The sequence below is a fragment of the Capsicum annuum genome, chromosome 5 (assembly GCF_002878395.1).
Source record: "Capsicum annuum cultivar UCD-10X-F1 chromosome 5, UCD10Xv1.1, whole genome shotgun sequence".
Classification (NCBI taxonomy): Eukaryota; Viridiplantae; Streptophyta; class Magnoliopsida; order Solanales; family Solanaceae; genus Capsicum; species Capsicum annuum.
This window is the reverse complement of record NC_061115.1, coordinates 21991648-22017316: the sequence shown is the minus strand read 5'-3', so window position 1 is coordinate 22017316 and position 25669 is coordinate 21991648. Positions and strand designations below refer to the sequence as shown.

Genomic DNA, 25669 nt, shown 5'->3' with positions numbered 1-25669 from the left:
ATCTCATGATGGACATGACTGATAATCTAAACACATCATGCTGGACAATATATCTGATACATGAGTAACTGATTCATGAATGCATAACTAAGACTTATGATAACTGAGTTCTCCCAATGAGAATGCATATTTGATGCATGATTATACACTGGACTGATACATGAATGCATGACTGAATATGCAACGGTAATAGATACCAAGTTTATGATACGAATATGAACATGAAACTGAGTACGCTTAAGGAGAACTATTACCTTGTGCTTGATCTGAATTGGCGGGGAAGAGGTGAGGATACTTGGTATGCATATCTGCTTCTGCTTCCCAAGTAGCTCCCTCATGAGAATGATTTTACCAATTAACCTAGACTAGAGGGACTTCTTTGTTCCTCAATCTATTAGTCTGATAGTCTAAGATTTCGATTGGCATCTCTTCATAAGAGAGACTGTTCTGAACGTCAATTCTCTAAATAGGGACTACAACTGCTGGGTCATCTATGTATTTCTTGATCAAAGATATATAGAAGACTGGATGAGCTGAGGCTAGATCTGATGGTAATTTGAGCTCATAAGCTACCTTGCTGAAGTGACTAAGAATCCTGAAGGAACTGACATATCGAGGACTGAGTTTCTCTTTCTTGCCGAACCTCTTCACTCCCTTCATAGGAAAGATCTTGAGGTAGACACTGTCATTGAACTCAAACTCGAGATCCTTTCTACGAACATCTGCATAAGACTTTTTTCGGCTCTGAGCAGCCCGAAGTCTCTCTCGGATCAACTGAAATTTCTCTAAGGTATTGAATACTAAGTCTGGACCTATAACTGAGGCCTCACAAACTTTGAACCAACCGATTAGAGATCTATATCTCCTACCATAGAGAGCTTTTAATGGAGCTATCTGAATACTAAAATAATAGCTATTGTTATATGCAAACTCAATCAAAGGCAAGTGGTCATCCCAACTTTCCTTGAAATCTATTGCACACACCCTTAGTATATTTTTGAGATTCTGAATGGTCATTTTTGCTTTATAATCTGGCTAAGGATGAAACGCTACACTGAGATAAACTTGTGTACCAAAACCCTTTTGGAACACTTTCTAGAAATAAGAGGTAAACTAGGTACCTCTATCTGAAATAATAGATAGTGGAATACCGTGTAATCTGACCAACTCCCTGATCTAGAGTTTGGCATAATCCTTGGCTGAATAAGAAGTACGAACAGAAAGAAAATGAGCTGACTTGGTTACTCTGTCTACAATAACCTAAAATGAATCATGCTGATGACGAGTTCTAGGCAAACCCATCACAAAGTCCTTGTTCACTTCTTCCCACTTCTAAGTAGGAATGGTGAACTCCACCAATAGATCTCCCACAAGTTGTCATACATCTTACTGGCCCCTGGATGAATAGAGTATCACGCACCATGCGCTTCTGCAAGAATTTTCTCCCTCAAGCCATCTACACCTGGAACGCACAAACGACCCTGACAATGAAGAACACTATCTCCCCCTTGGGAAAAACCTTAACTATCTAATTCTGAGCTGACTCTTTCAGCTTGACAAGGGTAGGATCCCTGTCTTGCTTTTCTTTCACCTCGAAAACTAGAGATGACTCTGAACTACTCTGAACACATACACCACCCTCGGTAGAGTCGACTAAAGGAATGCCTAGTCTGGCCAGCTGATGGATTTCCTGAGCTATTTTCTTCTTTCTATCCTCAACGTGAGGAACACTACCCATAGAGAGTCTACTGAGAGCATCGGCCACAATATTGGCCTTGCCCAGATGATAAAGAACACTCATGTCATAATATTTCAAAAGCTCTAACCATCTTCTCTGACGACGATTGAGATCTTTCTGAGAAAAGACATACTGAAGACTCTTATGATCTATAAAGACATCTACATGAACCCCATAAAGATAATGCCTCTAAATCTTCAAGAAAAATACTACATCTGCTAACTCAAGACATGAGTAGGTAATTCTTCTCATGGGGCTTTAGCTGTATGGAGGCGTAGACTATGACCTTACAATGATGCATGAGGACACAACCTAAAACCACTCTGGATGCATCACAATAGTCTATGAAACTGTCTGAGCCATCTAGAAGGGCTAGAACTAGAGATGAGGTGAGTCGAGTCTTCATCTCTTAAAAATTCTTCTCAAATGAATCTGACCATCAAAACTTAACCTTTTTATGAGTCAATATGGACATAGGAAATGCAATAGCAGAAAATACCTTGACAAACCATTTGTAATAGCCAGCAAAACACAAGAAACTCCTGATATCTGATGGAGATAAAAAGCGAGGCCAGTTTCTTACCGCTTCGGTTTTCTGAGGATCTACTTTAATGCCATCACCAGAAATAATATGGCCCAGGAATGCTACTAATCTTAGATAAAATTCACACTTACTGAACTTGGTGAATAACTAATGATCCCTAAGAGTCTGAAGAACAATTCTGAGATGGTCTGAACGATCACGCTCAGTGCGAGTATAGACCAGAATATCATCAATGAAGACTATGACAAACATGTCCAAGTACTCCTTGAACACATGATTCATCAAGTCCATACAAGCAGCTGGGGCATTGGTAATACCAAATGACATAACTAGAAATTTAAAGTGACCATACAGAGTACGAAAAGAAATCTCTGGGATGTCACATTCTATAAATCTGAGCTGATGATAGCCTAATCTGAGGTCTATCTTGGAGAAATAACTGGCACCCTGAAGTTGGTCAAACAATTCATCTATTATGGGAAGAGGATTCTTGTCCTTGACAGTAACTTTGTTGAGCTAACGGTAATCAATACACATCATGAGAGAACCGTCTTTCTTGCATACGAATAAGACTGGTGTGCCCCACGAGGAAACACTGAGTCTAATGAATCCCTTATCAAAGAGATCCTTCAACTGATCTTTTAGTTCCTTGAGTTCTACTGGTGCCATTCTATATGGTAGAATATAAATAGACTGAGTATCTAGGAGAAGGTCTATATTAAAGTCTATTTCCCCTTCGCGAGGAATTCCTGGTAGATCTTTAGGAAAGACATCTGAATATTCATCACCACTGGGACTGATTCGAGACTGGGAGATTTGGAACTGGAATCCTTAACATGCACGAGATGATACACACACCCCTTAGAAATTATTTTCCTTGCCTGAAGGTAGGAAATAAGCTGACACGCTGAGGTACTACCCCTCCACTCTAGGGCGGGCTCATTTGGGAATTATAACTAAACTATTCTTTTTCTCTATTCGACTTTGGCATAGGAGGAATGAAGCCAATCTATGTCGAGAATGACATCAAAGTCAGTCATCTCTGACTTGACTAAATTTGCTGACGTGGATTTTTGAAATATCATAACTGGGCAATTCCTGTATACCCACCAAGCTATGATGGTTTTACCCACTAGGGTAGAGACAAAAAAGGGCTCTGCTAAAATTTTGAGACTGATTCTGAAATCACCTACTATGTATGGAGTGACAAAAAATAAGGATGCACCTGGGTCTAGCAAAGCACATGAATATAGAAAATCTGTAATGTACCAGTAATGATATCAGGAGAATTTTCCTGATCCTGTTAGGTCTGAAGATTGTAGAGTCTGTTTGGGAGTTGCCCATTAGTAGCCCTGGAAGTGGCACCCTACTGGTTTAGGCAACCGAACTGAGCTGTGGAATGGTTTTGTGGACCTTAAGGATCTGGCTGAGGACACTCTTTAATCCTATGGCTGGACTTGCCACAACTAAAACAGACAATACTACCAGCTCTGTAAATACCCTTATGGTTGTTACCACAAGTTTGACATAGGCGATTTGTTCAGGTACTGCTAATACTGCACTGAGATTTAGAGCCTGGTGCTCTATCTTTGTTGCTGTCTTTGAATTTTGGCACTGGTGCACTAGTGGAGGAAGGAGCTGGAACACTGGCGGAAGAATGAGCTGGTGCTGATGACTTAGGATAAAATTGTGAACGGTTTGCTCCCTCTAGTTTAGGTTGAGCAGAACTGAAACTGCCTTACCTTGCTCTCTTGTTCTATCTCTCCCTAGTCCTAACCTTCTGCTCCTCTATTTGCTGAGCATGGGTCATGAGCCTATATAAAGTCATATCATTATTCAGCATCATAGATCTACACTCATTTACCATGCTATCATTTACCTCTGACACGAACTTGCTCATCTTAGCCCTATTGTCTGCAACCACATTAGAGGCATATCTGGCTAGCTGAGTAAATCTAAGAGAATACTCTCTAACCATCATATTTCCATGCTTGAGGTTGATAAACTCAAGAACTTTGGCCTTTCTCAGCTCTTTGGGAAAGAATCTGTCTAAGAAAGCCGTGACAAATTCCTCCCACATAATAGGACATGCATCGTCTACCCTCTCAGACTTCCACTATTTGTACCAAGTATGAGCGACTTCTTGTAATTGGTATGCGGATAACTCAGCACTCTAAACAGAAGTAACTCCCATGATATCAATGACTTTTTGGACTTGGTCAATGAATTCCTGAGGGTCTTTATCAAATTTAGTCCTGAAGAAAGATAGAGGGCTCATTCGGGTGAAGTCCCGAATCCTAGCTGTTGTGGTATTGGCCACTGGATTGACAGGAATAACTGGTGGACATTCATTTTAGGCAGCCACAGACTAAGCAAGTGTGGTATATGCGGTCCTAAACTCCGTATGAGAAACATGATTGCCCAAAGGTTCTTCGGATTGAGGGGCTGACTGATTTCTACTCTTCGGAGGCATGTTCTAAAATAAAGAGAAGAAGCAAATTAGACTGAGAGACTGACTTGTGATTATGCTCACTGGCACGACATGAATACTGAAAGAAGGGAAACTATTCTTAATCATCGCATAGCCTCTTGCACATAATTGTGGCACACAACACAGCCATGCACAAAACACTACTAGATGCGGCTTTCAGACTTCCTAGGACTCTATTGAACCTTAGGATTTGATACCATGTTTGTACAACCCTAATTTTCTAAATCGGAATGCTACACGGTGCTTATGACCCCAAAAGACCATAAACTAAACCATGATTGATATGAACGTAAGAGTACAAACATACATACATAGTAACTAAGATCGTGAGTACGTGATAGCTTATCTGTATGCTAATACATAGTTTAATGATAACTGATATGGTCAAAACTGTAGTTATGATAGCATGGGCGACTGTGTCTAACAATCTTGAATCTGATGGAACTTTCTGAGTCCCGTGCTATAACTGAATTTGACTATATATAATAGTCCTGGTATACTAATATCTTAAGAACTATCTGAGTTCTTTTACTGAGACTAAGTCTGAAACTATAGGAGGTAGTTGTTTAATTGACATGCCCCATGTGTGACATTATGGCTAAGCTAGGATCCAATCTCTGCCCCGACTAGAGAGGTGTCAATACCGTGCTAATGGTAAGGACCGTTGTGAGTGACCCTTAGCTGGAAGGTACTCGAAACGAGAGCAGTGGGAACCCTGAACTGACACATTAAGCCACCTCATCAACCCTAATCTAACAGGTTAATAATATGTCTCAACCTATGTTGGCTACATAGTTCTGGAACGTAAGGATGACTGCTAAGAATCACACCCTAAACTGGTAGGTGAGTTCCCATCCTTGGGTTTACTCGGTGCTAACTTCTAATCCCATCTGAAGAGACTGAACATTATTCAACTGAATAATGTACATGGACTGATTAACTAACTTCCGTTGATTGACAGAATAGTACTACTATCTGGGAATTAACTGAGATCATGAGATTTCTGAGGTTTCTTGAGTCACATGACTGACTAAGTTCTATAGATTATAGCTTGACCTAGATTATCGTGACAACATGACATGGCTCTAGGCACACAACTATATTTTTTGGGGATGAATACCCTTAGGACTCGATAGAAGAAAACTGACACACATGACATGACTTGATCACAAAATTGGAGTCCACAATTCATAATATCATAAGTAAGGGATCTTATACTTCATGAATTTATTCAATATCTTAAACATTGTAGGGATTGAATGGATATATTTCGTGTAAATATTATACATATCCATTATCATTCATGCTTCATACCACAACAATAGCAACATATCAATAGCATAGAATTCATAATTAAGTATATAGCTAATATAGACTTGTCATCTAGATATCATGGAACCATGTGAACTTAAATTCCTAGCATCCCAAGAATTTTATCAAACACCTAGCATGCATTCTTTAAGGCATAGGTGTATTTCATAACTTACACCATATTACACCACCTAAAGTTCATAGTTTTCAACTAACAACCATATATATTCCATGAAAACATCTTTAGATATCATCTTAAAACTTGAACAACAATCATCAACATGTACATGCTCATATCACTACAAAAAGTTCACAAAATAATATTTAAAACATGGTTCTTGAGCTCTATGAACGGATTGGATCCATTGATGAACACTACACATACCTTAGATTAATAATCCATGAAGATAGTAGTGAAATGAGCTTGGAATTTGAAATCCCCAATATAACCCTAGACTTGTTCTTGAGAGAATTTTGATTAAAAGTAATGTAAAGAGCTTATTTGGGGCCTTAATCCCGTGTTTGGGACTTATATAGGGTTTGAAATATAACCCAAATAACCCTCTAGATACATCACTTAATTTCTTTGAAAATTACCCGATTTGGACTCCCGATGCGATGCGGAGACATTGTGTTTCCACCCGTTTATGACCTGGAAACTCATGGCGACGCACTAGAATAGCGGAGAGACACTGTAAATTGAAGAACATCATTTTGGCTTACGGCGCGACGTGCCACTGACTTAAATTACGTTGCTGAAACTTTAAATCGCCATAACTTCTTTATCGGGTATCTGTTTTAGGCAAATTTGGTATTAACGGAAAGCTTATTAAATTCTGTATAATTTGGAAGGTATAAAGCTTCCAAAATAAGACCTATAAACAAAGTTATTCTCATTCAAATATGAGCTATGTGAAATCACACATGAAAACTTGTTGGATTTAAAAGTTCTTAGCTTGGCTTACTCTAAGTGACTCTGATGAACATGCTTAACACATCATAATCTTTATTATCACTAGGATACTCATCTTAATTCATGTTCTCAAATATCAATCATAGGATAAGAGGGTTCATGTATAGGAACAATGGTTTATTTTTTAGCTTAGAAATATACGGGGTATTACACGTGGTCTCTCTTAGTAGCAGTAGAGTGTTACAAGATTCGGTGTTGGTGAGCCTCCCTTTTCTTCAGAAGGAATATTCTTCTTATGTAGTTTTTGTCATTTTTATGGTGTGGCCGGAGGCCTTATTCCAGCCTTGATAGCTTATACTCTGAAGAGGTTTCATGGACGGAATTTGGGTATTGTATTGTCATTTGTATTATAAGTTCCCTTGAATTTTATTATAGCTTACGCACTTTAATTTTATATGGATTATGATTTTGATAGTATGCTAAGGGATTTATAGGGACTTCATGGTTCGAGATGCCCATCGCAGCGAGGACCTCGGCTCGAGTCGTGAAAAATCTCCTCTTCTAATTATTTCACCATTACTTCTCATAATATTAAGGAATCTTTTAGTGATGTATGCTTTGTTTTCATTCTCTTCACTAGATTCTCCATTTACAGACTTCAATACCAAATTCTTTTCCTACTTCTATTCACCTCTTGCTTTGTCTTGTTGTTTTTTATTTCATAGGTTTTCAGTTTTCTATCAACTCATCCATGGTTATAGTTGTTAGTCCATAACTTCTGTAATAGCATTTACCTTACTCTTCCACAACTTTGGAAAAATACTGAGAATTTTGCAAACCTGTTTGGTATGTCTGATCACCTTATGAAGATAATGCAGTTCGTTTTTAATGGTCGTGAACTTGGTATGCATCTCTTGAATAGATTCACCTTCTTTCATGCTAAAGGCTTCATATTGACTGGTGAACATGTCAACCTTCGATTCCTTGTCCTAACTAGTTCTTGCGTGAGTAGATTACAAATATTCCCAGATCTCCTTAGTTGATTCACATGTTGAGATCCTATTATATTTGTCAGCACTACTACCACAAACAAGGAGTTTGTTTTCCTTGAAGTTTTTCTCGATCTTCTTCCTGTCATCTTCATCGATGCCTTTCTTATTTTAGGAACATTTGAGGTGACCTCTTCTACTTTTACAGGCTTAGTGGGAACATAAGATCTATCAAGAATCACATCCCATAACTCACCGTCCTCATCCATGATAAAATCATGCATGCAAGTTTTCCACCATCCGTACTATTGGCTAATAAACTTGAGTGGTCTAGTAGTAGACAAACCTTCTTTAAGATTTGATGGTGATGTCATTTGAGACGATCCTTCTTAGGTGTTAACCATTTAGGAAGAAACTGTTCGAATACTAACTGAAAGCGTATATGAGTTACTAATCAATTGATGGACTTGGTCTTTACCCAGCGTATCCACTAGTGAACAAGAGTAAACTGAAAGTACATCATAAGGAGATAATGCACACATAATATTTACGTGGAAATCTCCTTGCTCAAGGGTGTAAAACCGCGGCATACCTTATAGGATTTCAAACCACTTCACTATCTTCAAACTAATTGAATATTGACTCTGTAGTTCAAGGGATTAACCTCTTAATCCTCTACAACTTGCAAGAAATCTATTACAACACTCCACAACAATAACTATATTGCTAAAAACTAAAACAACTAACTCTAGCTGAATCGATCACTGGTTAACTCAAGACTCAACAGTCAACTAACCTTAGATGACTCAACATAAGAGATTAGAACAAACAATGAGAAAGCTGCAATCAATCGACTAGAGCAGTAGGTTGACCGTTTACAAATCACTAAACAAAGACTCATATACAACAAGCTCATGAGACAAAGGAAATGACTGAGCAAGTCCCTATTGCAAATGAGGCTTCATAAAAAGATTTTCTTCAAGAGATATTAAGTGTTCTACGCTTATGAGATATTAGGTTTTGTTGTTGTAACATGTTAAATATATATGGGACAAGAAAACTTAGGACTCTTTTGATTGGTTGGAGAAAAAAGGTGTTGAAGCTTTGCCACCTTTTTCACCAACTTTCTGTCACTCGGTACTATTTCCAACTGTAATGCTGACTTGATACAAAAGGCATAGACTCGATGAACTTGGTCCATAAGTAGTTTCAATCTCTATCATCAAAAGTGCTATGTTGGCTTCATAGGAACTAGGTACCAAGGATGGTTTTTGTTGGTCTTGAAATCGTTAAAGGGAAATAATGTTGAAATTAAATTCAAAAGCTAGCCTCTGAAACAAAAATGGAGTTAAAAAAAGAGAATATGCAGAGAGGTTAATTCTTTTTCTAGCAAAAAGTCGCTGTTATTGATCATTGATTTTTACCTTAAATAGTTTCTATTAAAACTAAAATTAGGCTAAACTTATCATAAAAAACAACCTATTTCTACCAAAAATAAAATAACTAACTAACAGTTTCCTACCAAAATAGGAATTCCAATTTGACTAGGATTTGTACATAAAAAAATAGAGAAAAAAATCAGTTTGCATTTATAAAGCAACTTTAAACACTCCTCATTGCTTTATGAAATGAAAACACCAATTCTTTGCCTTAGAAGCTCAAACTTGCTGACTGGAAGTGGTTTAATGAACAGGTCTGCTAGCTGGTTTTCAGACTTGCAGTAGATTAGAGTCAGTTCTCCCTTTTGTTGCACTTCTCTCAAGAAATAGAACTTGTTGTTAAAATGTTTGGTTTTTCTATGAAACACCAGATTGTTTGAGATTCCAATAGCTACCTAGTTGTCGACTAGAATCTCAGTACGGTTATTTTGTTCCATATGTAAATCATACACGAGCTTTCTAATACATAGGTCTTGGTGTACTATTGTCGTTGCTGCTATGAATTCAGCCTCTGCAGTGGATTGTGCAACAAATTCCTACTTATTAGATGACCATGAAAAGATTTCTGAACTTAGACTAAAACAATGTCCAGAAGTACTTCTCATATTATCAGTGGATCCACTCTAATCACTATCCGAGAAACTAAGCAACCTGAAACTTTGAGACTTCTCAAAATTTACACCATAGTCAACCGTTCCTTTGATACATCTTAGTATTTTTTTCTGGTCATAAATACATCTCACTTGCACAATGCATAAAATAAGATAGAGACTTACAACAAATAGAATATATGGCCTTGTCGCATTGCGATACATTAAGCATCCAATCAAGCTTCTATAATACCCTTCATCAACTTTATCGGCTCCATCATCTTTATAATATTTCTCATTTTGATTCATTGGTGTGCTCGTCGGCTTGCAATCCTTCATTTGAAATTTCTTCAGAATTTCCTTTGCGTATTTCTTTTGGCAAATGAACTCTTCACTTTTGCTTTGCTTGATCTCCATCCCAAGAAAATAGGACATAAGACCAAGATCTGTCATTTCAAGAACTTGCATTATTTCTTCTTTAAACTCATCAACAAACTTTAAATTATTTCATGTGAACAGAAGATCATCAACATAAGAGACACAATAAGAATATCATTGTCTTTGTGTTTAACATAAAAAGTGGATTCTGATAAGTTTTTTTTGAAACCCAAGCCTAACAGATGATCATCTATCCAGCTATACCAAGCTATCCGTGATTGCCTTAAACCATAGAGAACTTTTTTTAGCAAATAAACCTTGTTTTCTTGACCATTGACTACAAAACCATTTGGTTGAATATCCTCCTAGAGAAGACCATTGAGAAAGGTTGACTTAACATCTAGTTGATAAAGTTTCCAATTTTTTCTGTTGCAATGGCTAGTAGCAATCTGATTATGTTAAGGCGAGCAACTAGTGCGAAAGTATCTAAGTAGTCGACTATAAGGATATGAGCATAAACCTTCACTACAAGCCCTACTTTGTTTTTATTGATGGAACCATCTGCTTTCAACTTTGTTCTAAAGACCCATTTGACACCAATGATCTTTCTGTCAAGAGGTTTCTCAACAACCTCCCACGTCTCATTTTCCTTTATCATCACCATCTCTTCTTTTATTTCTGCCGCCCATTTTCCATCACCCTATTTTTTCATAGCTTGAGGGCTCATAAATTATTGTATTGCACCTCTAATAGATATCAGAGATCAACCTTGTGCCCCAAACAAGAGGATCATCTACTAGATATTTTGTATCTAATTGAGATTGATTGGTTGGATAGTTTTTGGGCTTCTCCCAATTCCAGTGTTAGTCCTAAATAAATTGAATATCTCTGTTTATGACAATTTTATCCATTTGAGGTTGATAGACCTTATATGCTTTGGAAACATTACTGTAGCCTATAAAGATGTCAGGAATCTCCTTCTAGTCAAATTTGTCACTTTTAACCCGAGGAACATGAACAAAACACACACAACCAAACACTTTAAGAAAACTTTATGATCGTTTAAACCTATACCAAGCTTCAAATGGTGTTTTAGCTTCCAAGGCCTTCATTGGAAGTTGATTTTACACAAAGACTGTAGTATTTACTACCTCTATCAAGAATGTTTTAGGCAGCTCCATCTCATGTAACATACATCTGGCCATCTCTATTATCCATCTATTTTTTCTTTCACTGGTATTATTTTGTTCTGGTGTGTATGGAGTTGTAAGTTGATGTATAATGCCGGCCTCCTCACAGAATGAATCAAATTATGTTAAGCTATATTCCTTCCCATTATCATACCTCAAATCTTGAATCATACACCCATTTTAATTTTCTACTAGTTTTTTGAATTTCCAGAATACACCAACAACTTCTAACTTGAATTTCAAGCAAATAATCTAGAACATTCTTGTAAAATCATTAATGAAAAGAAAGTAATAGATGCTACCTTGTAGTGATGGATTTCTTTGAGGTTCAGCGACATCGTTGTGAATTAGTTGCAGCTTTTGTGAAGCTTTTCAAGTTGATTTTGGAAAAGGCTTTCTTTGTCGTTTACCAAATTGACATGTATGATATTTTATAACGTTAACATACAGATTGGGTAAGGTCTCCACCATATTCAGTTTTGGCATTTTGATGAGCCCTTGATAATGATAGTGTCCGAGTCTCCTATGCCATAACTCAGTACTATTTTCTTTTGTTGATACACCATCTACTCTTTTTCCAATGGATTTAATGAGAAACTTCTGCCTCTCATTATGACTTTAAATAGGTATTTTCTAGATGCTTCCTTGATCAAGTAGTATTTATCTTCAAAATACAATTTGAAGCCTTTTTTTAATAACTACCAACACTTAACAAGTTTTGGTCTAAATTGGGTACATAAAGAACATCAGAAATTATTTTAGTGCCCGATTGTGTTTCAATTGTAATGGTTCCCATTTATTTTGTTGGAATATGAACACCATGGATGATTTTAACTTTTGATACTTTAGTAGGCCTCAAATATTTTAAAAGATCTTTATCACAAGTCATGATTTGTGCATCCTTAATCAATCAACCAAGACTCGCTTGAGACACTGCTTGTAAAACATGATGCGACAAAGAGTTGCTGTTGAGTTTCATTTTTGCAGATGATCGCTTCATGCCCAAGTTGATTGCACTTAGTGAACTTAGTATCAAGCTTCTTCCAACACTTAAAAGGTGTGTGTCCGAGCTTGCCGTAATGCTTACAAGGAGGGTAGTTTCCTTTGAAACTACTTGTTTTATTTTTGTTGCTATGTGTTGCACCTTCTATATCAGTTGGTTGGTACTTTTTTTTTTTTTTTTTCTTATAATGTCCATCGTCGTGATACTTGGATGGTAGGCACCTTCAACAACTTCTTCTTGTCTCATAACACATTGTTGCTCTTGCACTTAAAAAGCACTTAAGAGCTCTGCAAGTGTTATTTTGGAAAAGTTTAGTAGTTTCTAAAGTTGTTATGGTAGCCTCAAATTTTTTAGGTACCATTACTATGGTTTTCTCAATGATCCTTGAATTATTAAAAGTGGAACCCAACAATCTCATATGATTTGCTAAATTAAGAAATCTGCCAGAGTCCTCCTTTATGGTTTTACTTTCTTTCATCCTTTGCAACTCAAACTCACGTTCTAGATTTAACACTTGCGTTTCTTGAATATTTTCATTTCCTTCATACTCAGTCTTAAGATAATCCCATACCTCTTTCGCTTATTTCAGATACATGATACGAGTGAAGATATTAGATGAAACTACAGTAAACAAGCATACCTTTGCATTTGATTTCCTAGTTTTCCTCTCCTTATAAGTTTTAATCTACGCCACCATGGGATTTTCTAGCAAAGGAGCTATCTCGTATTCATCTTTACATATTCTCAGAGATCCAAAGCTTCTAGATATGTCTGCTTTCTAACCTCCCAACTACCCATATTATATAACGTTCTCCTTCAAAAGTTGGTGGTGCCATTGAAGAAAAATATGCTTCTCCGTTCATGGTATCCACTGAATCAAATTGATGTACGCACTTATAAGTCCTTTAAGATTAAAACTCTGATACCATTGTAAATTGTTTGTCCTGAATTTCTTACCATAATTGAGTTTTCCTTTAGGTACCATAATTAGGTTTCCCTTTAGTAAAAGAAAAAACATGTTCTCCATATTTGTCTAATCCTTTTTCGTGTAGGAAAAAGGTTGTAGAATCTATAAATAGAGGCTTCTTTATTCAAGTTTGGTAGCATCCATAATGTAGTCCTAGGGTTTTGAGAGTTTCATTTGGGAGAGAGAATTTGTGAGGCACAAATAGTGCGGTATCACTTGTGTGAGGTTGTCTCTCTTAACATTATGTACTCTCTTTTCTATAGTGGATTGCGCATCTTTTTTTATGGATGTAGGTCAATTGAATGAATCACGTTAAATTATAGTGTCTCTTTTGATGTATTTCACACATGTCTTTTTATTAGCGTCTTTTGAGATTTGCTTTTGCTAGATCCGCATGACACCTAATTATTTCAGTCCTAACAAGTAGTATCAGAGCGAGGCTAAAATGGGCATTCATCTTGGAGTATTCAGTTTTAATCACAATCGATTTGACAATAATGAAGTTTTTGATTTGAGAAATTTTATCATAGTGTTACTCTGTGTAGAGACAAAGATTTAATAGATGAGATTTTGGAGATAGAGATTGAACTTGTTGAAGACTATGCGAAGAAGGTGGAGAAAATTTACTTTGTTAGAAATTCAGGCCAAGGAGAGAATTGTTGAGTGTTTTTCCTGACTTTATTACCATAATTGAGCTTTTCTTTAGGTACCATAATTGGTTTTCCCTTTGTAAAAGAAAAAACATATTCTTCATATTTGGCTAATCCTTTTTCGTGTAGACAAATGTTGTAGACTCTATAAATAAAATGTTCTTTTCTTCTAGTTTAGTAGCATCCACAATGTAGTTCTAGGTGTTTGATAGTTTCGTTTGGGAGGATAATTTGTGAGGCGCAAGTGTTGTGGTATAACTTGTGTGAGGTTGTCTCTCTTGACATTATGTACTCTCTTTTTTATAGTGGATTGCTCATCTCCTTTTGTGGATGTAAGTCGATTGACTGAATCACGTTACATTATAATGTCTGTTTTGATGTATTTCTCTCATGTTTTCTTATTAGCGTCTTTCGATGTTTGCTTTGCTAGCTTTCGCATGACACCTAATAATTTCGGTCCAAACAAGTGGTATTAGAGTGAGGTTAAAATGGGCGTTCAACTTGGCGGATTCAGTTATAGTCGCAATCGATTTGACCATAATGAAGATTTTGATTTGAGAAATTTTATTTGAGTGTTACTCTGTGTAGAGACAAAGATTTAACAGAGGAGATTTTGAAGATAGAGATTGAACTTGTTAAAAATTACGCAAAGAAGGTGGAGAAAATTTATTTTGTCAAAAATTCAGTCCAAGGGGGAGAATTGTTGAGTATTTGTCCTGACTTTCTTACCATAATTGAGTTTTCCTTTTGGTACCATAATTGGGTTTCCCTTTAGTAAAAGAAGAAACATATTTCCCATATTTGGCTAATCTTTTTTTGTGTAGAAAAAGATCGTAGACTCTATAAATTAAGGTTCCTTTCTTCTAGTTTAATAGCATGCACAATGTAGTCCTAGGGGTTTGAGAGTTTCGTTTGGCGGGGGGGAATTTGTGAGGCACAAATGTTGTGGTATCACTTGTGTGAGGTTGTCTCTCTTGACATTATGTACTCTTTTTTTTTCTATAGTGGATTGCTCATCTTCTTTTGTGGATTTAGGTCGATTGACCGAATCATGTTAAATTATAGTGTCTCTTTTGATGTATTTCTCACATGTCTTTTAATTAGCGTCTTTCGAGGTTTGTTTTGCTAGCTTCTGCATGACACCTAATTATTTTGGTCCGAACAAGAGTTTGTTAGTAATCAAAACTAAGGACTTAACAAGTCCTTCATATTATTTTTGGTTTACTTTACTGTCTTTTAACTTCTTTAATCTGTATTGCTTGGACTTAGGTTCAGGTATCTGATTCGTTTGTAGATCTGGAGCTCGGATCCTTTATAGTCGAAATTTTAAGATATAGGGGTATAATCTTAGGTAAGGATATTAATGTAGGGATTTGATAAAAATAATTTCAAGTTTTATAAAATAAAAGATCTACAAAAATATCCTAAATGGCAGTGGGGTGCAGCCAATTATTCAATCTTTCATTTTCAAAATTTCTCAAGTTGTAGGGAGCAACTAAAATTAGTACAGGGAATGAAATTTCTCAGTATAATGTTCCTTCCTTAATTAGTTCATTTCCTCTTTCAATATCCAAAGAACACAACAATTAATATTCTTTTCTTTTCTTTCACTATCACATTGGGTTCACATAAAGTTTATCAAATTGTTGAATACAAATGAAGAAGGTAATGAATAAAAATATGAAGGAGCTAGAGAGGCGAAAAGTAGATGGCTGTAACTAAACGCGTTCATAATATTTCTTAAAGAAGTAAAACCAATCAAACCAGAAATTATAAATGAGGGAAACACAACACGCTGAAGTGCAGAGAGTTTAATAAAAAAAAACATCATATTAATTTGCAGCTTAGAAAGAACACAACCGGAAGTGATGCTAAGTTCTACGATTCCAAAAATGTGTTCTTAATTTTGCTAAGCCTCTTGACCACATCTTTCATGGTTATTCTTGATTCTGCCATTTCCTGGGTGCAGTTCAAAGCCAATGCTATCATGGAAATTATGCAGATTTCACTTTTTGAAGTGATTTGTTCTTCCACAGGAAAAAGATTGGCATCCACAACATCCATCATATTCCCTGGAAATGCTTGTGTTACCCACTGCCTAAAGCCAAGATTTTCATTGAATATCTCTTCATCAGTTGGTCTTCTTCTCGCCAAGACCTCCATTAGCATGATTCCATAGCTGTAAACATCACCACTGGTGGACACTATTCCCTCCGAGCCATATTCTTAGAAAGGAAATAATTGAAAAAAAGTTAATCAATTGAAATTTAAAAATAAAATAAAATCAAAGGGAGTGGACTTTTTATACCTGGTGCAATGTAACCAAGAGTGCCCAATGTCTCGGTGTGTGCCATAGACTTGCTTACAGCTAAAATCTTAGTGATTCCAAAATCACCAACATGCGCCACCAAATCTTCATCCAAAAGAACATTTGCTGGCTTGAGGTCGCAATGAACTATCTGAGTATTATGACCATGATGTAGATATTCAATTGCCACAGCCACATCAAGCATTATGGAGACTCTTTGAAGGAGGTTCAAGTGGGACTCTTCTTTGTACAACCAATTCTCAAGACTTCCATTGGTCATATATTGTAGAACAAAGGCTCTTATGTAGTCACTAGAACAACTAGTAATCACTGGAACAAGATTTCTATGTCTAACACTTCTCATCACCTCGCATTCGGTATCAAACCTCTTGCATACTTCTTCATTTTCTAAATTCAAAACCTTTATGGCCACAACAGTTCCACCAGATAATGTGCCTTTGTACACAGAGCTAGAGCTTCCCACACCAATTAAACTTGATCCATCAAAATAATTTGTTGCTCGTTGAATCTCATGATAAGAAATCAATTGATAACTCTTGATCTCCCAAACCTTTTCGACATCTTTAGCCTTTCCTTTCTTCTTTCGTTTCATTATCCAAATTGAAACCAACAAGAATATCAAGAAGAAAGAAGTAACCATTGGAATAACAATTTTTAGCACAACCTCCTTAGACTTTGATTGTTTCCCAGGATTAGTGATAGGGCAAGCAGGAACCTCTAATTTGTGTATTCCACATAGACCTTTGTTGCCAAGAAATGATTGCTGAGTGGAATTTGCAAACACACCACCACTGGGTATTTCACCTTCTAAACCATTAAATGAAACATTAATGTTGTTAAGGTATGAGAGCTTTTCCAAGGACTTAGGAATAGTACCTGACAAGGCATTTAAAGACAAATCCAAGAATTGCAAGCTTATCAAGCTGGCAAAGGATAGTGGAATTTTGCCAAAAAATGAATTGTTCGATAGGTCAAGAGACTGCAGGCTTTGGAGTTCCCCCAATCTGGTTGGTATCATCCCTGAAAAGTGGTTACCAGAAAGATCTAGTTTTACAATGGACTTCAGTTCTCCAATTTCCTGTGGTACTTCTCCTTCTATAGAATTTTGTGATACACTTAGGTGGAGGAGTCCACTCATTTTCCAAAGGATAATGGGCAATTTTGATGAAAATTGATTAGAACCCAAATAAAGCTTTTGTAGCATCCTAAGATTTCCTAAACATGCTGGAATTAATCCAGACAGCTTATTACCGTGCAGACTAAATGTAACCAAATTAGATAAATGGCATACCTCCTCCGTAATATGTCCCTGCAATTTATTGTAATGTAGATACAGCCCTTGGAGTTTTTTTAGCTTACCAATCTCAGGAGGAATATTTCCCATCAAGTTGTTGCGTTGAAAGACTAGGCTACTAAGACCACTCATGTTGCCTGTACCAGTGGGAATGGAGCCACTGATGTTTGCATCTCCTATATGAAAGAATTCAATAGTAGATGAAAGATTCCCAATAGAATTTGGCAGAATGCCATTCAACGGATTGGAACCCACTTGTAGATAACGCAACTTCCTACAGTCTGACAAAGATTTGAAGAATCCCAACTCATGCTCTCTTGGTTCATCAGTAAGTTGATTATCGTTTAGTAAAAGTGATTGCAGCTCATGTAGATTTCCCAAATTACTAGGAATAGTTCCTGTGAGAAGATTATTATCTAGTGACAGTACCTCTAGCTTGGATGCATTTGTTATGAACAATGGAATTTCCCCTTTGATCTGATTTTCTCCCAAGATAAGTTGTTTAAGGTTTGGAAGATGAGGAACTGGAATTCTTCCCGAAAGATTGTTGGACATGAAATTGATTATTTCCAAAGAAGATATATTGAAAATTGCCTCTGGAATTTGACCATTTAGATTATAATCTTTCACAAAGGTTAATTGCCTCAAATTTGATAGCTTCCCCAATTCTGGAGGAATTGGCCCTTCCAAACGATTTCCTGCACTATAAAGATTTTGCAAAGTGGAAATATTGCCCAAAGAAGTGGGAATAGTCCCTGTTATTGGATTTTCGCCAATATAAAACTGCTCTAGTTTGGATAAACAACCAATATTTCTTGGTATGTCTCCGGTTATTTTGTTGAAAGATATGGACAAAACTTTGAGCTCTGTGAGTTGGCATATGTTAGAAGGAATGTGACCAGAAATTTGGTTGTTAGCTATACTTAATGACTCTAGATTTGACACAATATTCGCTTCATCAATCAAGAGAGGACCGGAAAGACTATTGTATCGCAGATGCATGACAAGTAGAGTCGATATATTGAACAATTTTGCGGGAATGGAACCAGTTAATTGATTATTGACCAAGGACAAAAATGCAAGTTGACTCAGATTACCGATCTCCTTTGGAAGGTTGCCGCCAATTTTATTCTCAGACAAACTGAAGTTCAACAATTTTGTGGCATTTCCAACCGAAGGAGGTATTGTACCGTTGAGGCTATTGTTCCTGAGATTTAAGACTCTAAGTTCCGGTACATACCATGGCCCTTCCCACATTTCACCACTGAGTTCATTGAAAGCCAGTGAAATTTCTTGAACTCTCCGGTGTTGAAACAGACTTGCTGGAATACTTCCGTTGAGCTGATTGTTTTGAATGTCAATCACTTGCAGACGAGGCAAGTGACCTAGTCCATAAGGGATGTCACCATGGAAGCTGTTGTTCCGGAGATTGAGCTCTCTGAGAAAGGACAAATTGGCCAAAGACACCGAAATTTTGCCTTGAAGTTGCAAATCCGGAAGTGTCAAGGAGACAACCCTTTGCCTCTTTGGACCGCAAGTGACACCAAACCAAGAGCAAAAAGAAGTATTCGCGGACCAATTATCGGCCAAAAAATGACTAGGACTTGTTATAAGATTTTGGAATGCTATTAGAGCTTCTCGATCCGTTTCATTTGACAAAGCAGCTGATGTCGAAAAGGAGTAATATTGAATTAGAAAGAGAAGTATCAATAAGAAAATGTGCTGCTCCATGCTGTTGGAAGCTTGATTTGTTTGATAGAGTGCCAAAGTTACTACATATATATATAGAGACCCAAGTTTTCCCAAAGAAAGAAAAAATAAAAGAAATAGAAAAGGGTAGTCAGATTTATCTGTATGACTTGTTGGTAGGACCACAACCTATTTATTTAATTCCACAACTTGTTGTATAAAGACAGAGAAATAATGTAGGCTGCCTGGTGTTTTTGAATTTTTAGTCCCACAACTTGTTGGACTCATCTTTTATTGAAGAGCGGTTTGGATTAACCAGAATCATCTATTCAGCAGGTCATGGGCTCAAGTTGTTGAAATAGGCTCCAACTGAAATACAGGGTAAAGCTGCATACAATAAACTCATGTGGTCTGACCCTTCCCTGAATCTCGTGTATAAGGAAACTTTTTTTAATTCATGGAAATTACTCGAGTGCAAAGTCGCAGTCCTCATAGTGTATCAAGATCGACTAGCAGATTGAATGATCCACATATTGCAAAATATGTCAGGATGGGAATAAAAGAGATTTTAAAGTTTATTGACAGTCACTATCAATAAGTGGACATTTGACATTATTAGTTTTTCTTTTCATACACAAATTAAAAAGTGCTTTTAAAAATTTAATATTTTAATAAAAGTAAAGATACAAGTTAAATTAATTTAGCCTTGACCTCTAAAAATTATATTACACAATTGTAACTCATTTAATTGTGTGCTTGAAGATATGAAGAGAGAGTATAATTGAGAGAAACCGAATCTCTTTTTAACTAGGAATATTTCTTCTTGATATGTGCAATTTTTTACTTTCACATCTTAATATACATAATTTTTCAAACTGTAACAAAAACTAATCTCGTTAAAATTTTGGTGATTAATATACCACAAACTATAGTTGAAAATAAAAAACAGAACAAAATGAATAAATAAATATCAACGGTAAATGTATCTTCATAAATACTATCTCATTGAATGTACAAAACATGAATTTCTTTCTTACGAAATGGTTCATAAAATGAAAATTATTTGATAACATAATGAAATGTTAAGTGTATTTTGTGTAATCTCTTTTTACTGTATTTATAATCTATAGTTTGTTCATTGTTAATAATTATTGTCTCTTTCCTCTAGAAACTTGTTTGTGCATGTGTATTGCAAAGGAAGAATTTCCAGGAAGGAGGTTCAGAAAACAAGGACATTAATATTATTGGCAATGAGCGGGTCTGATGAAATATGAGTGGGTTAGATCAGACATAAGCGTGCTAGACAATGTTCAAGTCTACCTCGATGTGAACACGAAAAGTCAACAAAATCACAGTATTGAATAATTTCTGATTCAAAAACGCTGAATTGCCTAAGGTGAGGGTAAGGAAATTGATTGAGAAAATTCTGCCAACATGCATTTTAAGATGTTTTTTTTTTGTAAAAAGAAAATTGATTACAGTTAGTTCCACTTAAATTTTTTCCACAAAAAAGCAAATAAAGAATCTTTCCACTTTACTCCACTTGGATTATTTCCACAAAACTATTTGCAAAATGCTTTGCAGAAGTTTCCCAAATTAAATTCAACAACATATTAACATATTATTATACGGGAAGAGACTCTGGCTTCTATATTTCCAGAAAGGTGTTCATGATTTTGTTAAGCCTGTTGACTGCATCTTTCATGGTTATTCTTGATTCTGGCATTTCCATTGTGCAGTCTAACGCCAATCTCACCATGGAGGCTATGCAGATTTCCTTTTGGAGGTGATTTGTTCTTCCTTGGAGAAAAAAGTTGCAATTCATTAAGTCCACCATAGTCCCTGGAAATGCTCGTGTTATCCATTTCCTCAAGTCGAGATTTTCGTTGCATATCTCTTCATCTTTTGGCCAAAACCTCCATCAACATGATGCTGTAACTATAAACATCACTACTAGTTGACACTATTCTCTCCGAGCCATATTCTTAGAAAAGAATGAAATCTGAAAAAGTTACTCAATTGAAATATAACAGTAATCCATAAAAAGGCTCATACATACCTCTATCATTACACAAATGATCCAAATAACCTTTTCGGCCTATTGAAGTGGAAAATTGATTTTAACTTTTTAATTTTATTTTTTATTAATATAAAATTCATATAGTGGTATGTCTAATCCTGCTCGCAAAGTTCACAGGTATATTTGATCCTTCACACACTTTATTTTTTTGACATATTTCGTCAACGGCTTATTTGAATTTACTATCTTGGTGATAAAATTTATTTTTGATCAGCAATATGTAAGCTCCTCTGAGCTCTAGCTCACAAGACAGATACTCTATGGGTAAAATGGATTCACAACTTTTATATAAAGCCAAGGGATTTAGCAACCATGGAATCTCCTAAAGCATGCTTGTTGGCTTGTAAGGGAAGTGGTTCACCTCTGCTAATCCTATTGTACACCGGAACTGATTCTCCTCTGAATGTGCAATCAGTATCAAAAAGCTGTACTTATCATTTATTCCTCAACATCCCAAAGTAACATGGAACAGAATAGATTGTCCACAGTTGATAGACTGGCCAAATGGGGTATATAACAGTAATTATGTACTATTCCCTGGTTCACTTTCACTTGTCCACGGACTTTGCATGTAAGTATTTTACCACAATATCCATATTAATTGATGGATAGTCTTTGGTCTTGGAAATGATTTGGAGAATAATTACTAAATTTTAAGGGTAAAATAGGACAAAAAAATAATTCTTTGTTTGTTTTTTTTGGTACTAGACTGTGAAATATTGCCATAGACAAACAAAAATATACACCTAAAGAATGCCTTGGAGTGTCTTACTACCTTTCCAGGAAGGATATTCGAAACTCTAAAGGCTCGAGCAAAACGAAACGTCACTTCCTAGCTTTCTGCGAGTGTCTAAGGTGTACAAATCTCTCCCGTATTTCAAATTGCATCTGTTGTTCAGCAATCTTTGTCTGTCCATGTATGCCTTTAAACTGCTTCCAATTTCTTGGCATCCAAGTGTGATAAATCATAGCCCCCAGACAGAAAGTAACACTGGTTTATTCAAGCATCCAAAACATAGTTACAAATAAAGAAAGTGAAGCAGGTTCAAAACAACTCAGATCTGAAATCACAAAATGAGGGAAAGGCAACACTCTGAAGTAAAAACAGTACAAGGCTCCACAACTTACTAAAGAAATCAGGTAAACAAAAAGCAACATTAACTTGGAGCTCATAAAAAACACAATCGGAAGAGATGCGTAACTTCTACATTTCCAGAAATGTGTTCTTGATTTTGTTAAGCCTCTTGAGTACATCTTTCATGATTATTATTGATTCTGCCGTTTCCTTTGTGCAGTCTAAAGATCAATTCCATCATGGAGGCTATGCAGATTTCACTTTTAGAAGTGATCTGTTCTTCCTCAAAAAAAAGATAGACATCCACTACGTACATCATGTTCCCTGGAAAGATTTCCTCAAGTCTAGAATTTTGTTGCATATATCTTCATCTATTGGCCTTCTTTCGGCCAAAACCTCCATCTTGATGCCGTAACTACAATCATCACCACTAGTGGACACTTTTCCTTCTGAGCCATATTCTTAGAAAAGAATGAAATGGAAATAAGTTAACTGAAATATAACAATAATTCTGTAAAAATAAAGACTTGCTTTTTACTTCTAGAATTTGGAGAAGTTTAATTATGGCAAGAGAAAACCAAGGAGTGTATATTTTTTACACCTGATGCAATGTAACCAAAAATGCCCATGGTTTTGGTATGTGCCCTGGACTTGCTTATGGCTAAAATTTTAGAGATTCCAAAATCACTAATATGAGCCACCATATCTTCATCCAAAAGAACATTTGCTGGCTTTAGTTCACAAAGAATTGTTGGAGTGGCATGACCATGATGTAGATATTTAATTGCCACAGCCACATCAACCATTATGGCGACTCTTTGAAGGTTCAAGTCGGACTCTTCTTTGTGCAACCAATTCTGAAGACTCCCCTAGGGCATATATTGGAAAATAAAGGCTCTTATATAGTCACTTGAACAAGTAGCAACCACAGGGATAAGATTTTTGTGTCTAACATTTCTTCTCACTTTGCATTTGGTATCAAACCTCTTACATACTTGATCATTTTCCAAATCCAAAACCTTTATGGCCACCTTAGTTCCACTTGGTAGTGTGCCTTTGTACACAGAGCTAGAACCTCCAACAATCAATTAAATTTGAATCATCAAAACTAAAACTATTTGTTGCTTGTTAAATATTGTAATACGAAACTAATTTATGATTCCTGGTGTCACACCCCTTTTTTACCAAAAAGATATTGATTTTAAGTTCGAAAAGGGTTTTTATTATTAAAGTGACAAAAGATGAAAATTTGTTTCGAAAAAGGATTATTTACATTATTCAGAGTCGCCACTTGGAATAAATCTGGTGTACCAAGTCACTTTTGAAAAATTCTTTTCAAAACGATGTGACTCTTTAAAACTGGTTTATAAACAGAGATTCTGGTTAAGAAATTCTGTTGACCGAGTGGAAGGTGTTAGGCACCCCTTGATCCCGTGGTTTGACCACAATCGCTTGATAAAGTGTATCGGCGAATAAGACACAATGAATATATAAACCCACAAAAACACATAAAAGGAACAAACAAAACACATCAAACAAAATTCAAAACCAAAGTAATATTGTCCAGTCCAATTATACAAATCAAAATAGAAAAAAGTAAAAGATATAAATCCTATTCTAAACTAGTCCTAGACTAAGCTCCACCCGACGCCTCGGGACTTCATCACGAATGTTTTCCAGGTACAAAATATTTCAGAATATCCCCAGCGAATATACACAAATAACTCGGGACATTCCCTGGCCAAATGATTCATTTGATCCAAAAAGCATTAATCAAAACCATTCAGCGAACATTTTCATCATTCAAAAATCACAAGTCCTAATTTTGCCTACCCAGCTCGGCCTATCATGATCCTATCACTATCAACATCATCGATGAATCAAAATTTATCCAAAATTACTTTATCAAGACCAATTCCTTCCTGCATTCATTCTCAAAATAATTAATCAATGCTTTGACTACCGATTCAAGTTTCCACATTCAAATCCCAACATCAACCAACACAAAATAAATATTCAAACATGTCAAACAAAAAATCATTCATATTTATGTAAAAATTAAGATAGAGAAGATAGAATTGGACCTCAATGCTGCTTTAAAAATCGATATATTACTCCGATTAAGCTTGATAGAGTCCACGTTCGAATATTCCGAGTAGAACCTCAATCAACGAACTTCAACGCGAAAACCAAAAATATGGCACGAACAGGAAATCTACCCAAGAGTAATGAACACTCGAAACTCGAATCCGCATGAAAACCAAAAACACGTATGGATGGAGCTCCGTCGAGCTCAGAATGCGGCGAGAATCATCGCCGCAGATCGGATTTTGGTGAATCTCAGTGTTTCTGACTGGATATACCCAAAAATTAAGTACAACGGAGAGATTTTTGGGATTTTAGACTGGTCGACCAAATCGATATGCAAAAAACTGACTCAGGTGAAAGCTCCGCAGGTAAATCTCAACAGTGGCCGAATTTTTTGCCGATTCACTAATTCAATAAAAAATGGCCAGTTTTTAGTCCATTTTTTGCTCTTTTTCTCACTGTTTTGACCCTCTCGAGTTCTATCTCTCTCGATCTTCTTTATTTCTCAATCTTCTCTCTTAATCGATTTCTCCCACTCCCTCGATTCAAGCTTTGTCTACCTCATCCGTGTGTGTGCGCATATTCCGATGAGTGTGAGTGAATGTGAGTGTGCATCTGTGTGTGGATTCGTGTATTTGGAGTGATGGTACATTGGTGCTTCTGTCAATCTCTCCAATTTCACGATATGGTGTGTGTAATTAGGTATTGTTTTCTGTATCCGTGAAAATGGAGTGCTCTCCCCCTTTATAGCGTGATCTGTTGTGTATATGTGTGAAGCTGTGGATTAAAAAAATGAAAAAATGTGGATTGTTCTCTCTATGAATTGAAAAAAATGGAAGATTCTAAATGGGGCCCTTTGTTTTTGTCCTTTTATCAATTTGTTAACAAGATAGGAATAAACTGCGGGGGTT

The 25669-nt window shown here is 36.2% G+C and overlaps 3 protein-coding genes across 6 annotated transcripts in view; all 3 read right to left on the bottom strand.

The window, feature by feature from the left end:
- LOC124898444 overlaps nt 1-11057 on the bottom strand; it is a 33044-nt gene extending 21987 nt beyond the window's left edge. Inside the window, exons 1-2 of the mRNA XM_047412092.1 lie at nt 10914-11057; nt 10202-10510 (exon numbers count right to left, since the gene is read on the bottom strand). Of these exons, the coding sequence (XP_047268048.1) occupies nt 10202-10510; nt 10914-11057 (453 nt within the window). The remainder of the gene's footprint in view (nt 1-10201; nt 10511-10913) is intronic.
- A 4855-nt stretch (nt 11058-15912) lies between these two features.
- On the bottom strand, nt 15913-19617 carry LOC107871654 (receptor kinase-like protein Xa21). Its single transcript, XM_016718571.2, has 2 exons — nt 16512-19617; nt 15913-16428 (listed from the first exon to the last, which is right to left on the bottom strand). The coding sequence occupies exons 1-2, from the start codon at nt 19555-19557 to the stop codon at nt 16082-16084; spliced, it is 3393 nt and encodes a 1130-aa protein (XP_016574057.2). The 5' UTR covers nt 19558-19617; the 3' UTR covers nt 15913-16081.
- A 3022-nt stretch (nt 19618-22639) lies between these two features.
- On the bottom strand, nt 22640-25669 carry LOC107870431 (probable LRR receptor-like serine/threonine-protein kinase RPK1). Of its 4 annotated transcripts, none has more exons than XR_007055463.1 (3): nt 24755-25633; nt 23272-23745; nt 22640-23131 (listed from the first exon to the last, which is right to left on the bottom strand). XR_007055463.1 is itself a non-coding variant. In XM_047412618.1 (2 exons), the coding sequence occupies exons 1-2, from the start codon at nt 23474-23476 to the stop codon at nt 22986-22988; spliced, it is 351 nt and encodes a 116-aa protein (XP_047268574.1). In that variant the 5' UTR covers nt 23477-23974; the 3' UTR covers nt 22640-22985. The 4 variants fall into 4 exon arrangements, 1 of the variants encoding a protein (XP_047268574.1); XR_007055464.1 differs by having other exon boundaries at nt 23272-23738; nt 24755-25632; XR_001674147.2 differs by lacking the exon at nt 23272-23745 and having other exon boundaries at nt 24755-25669.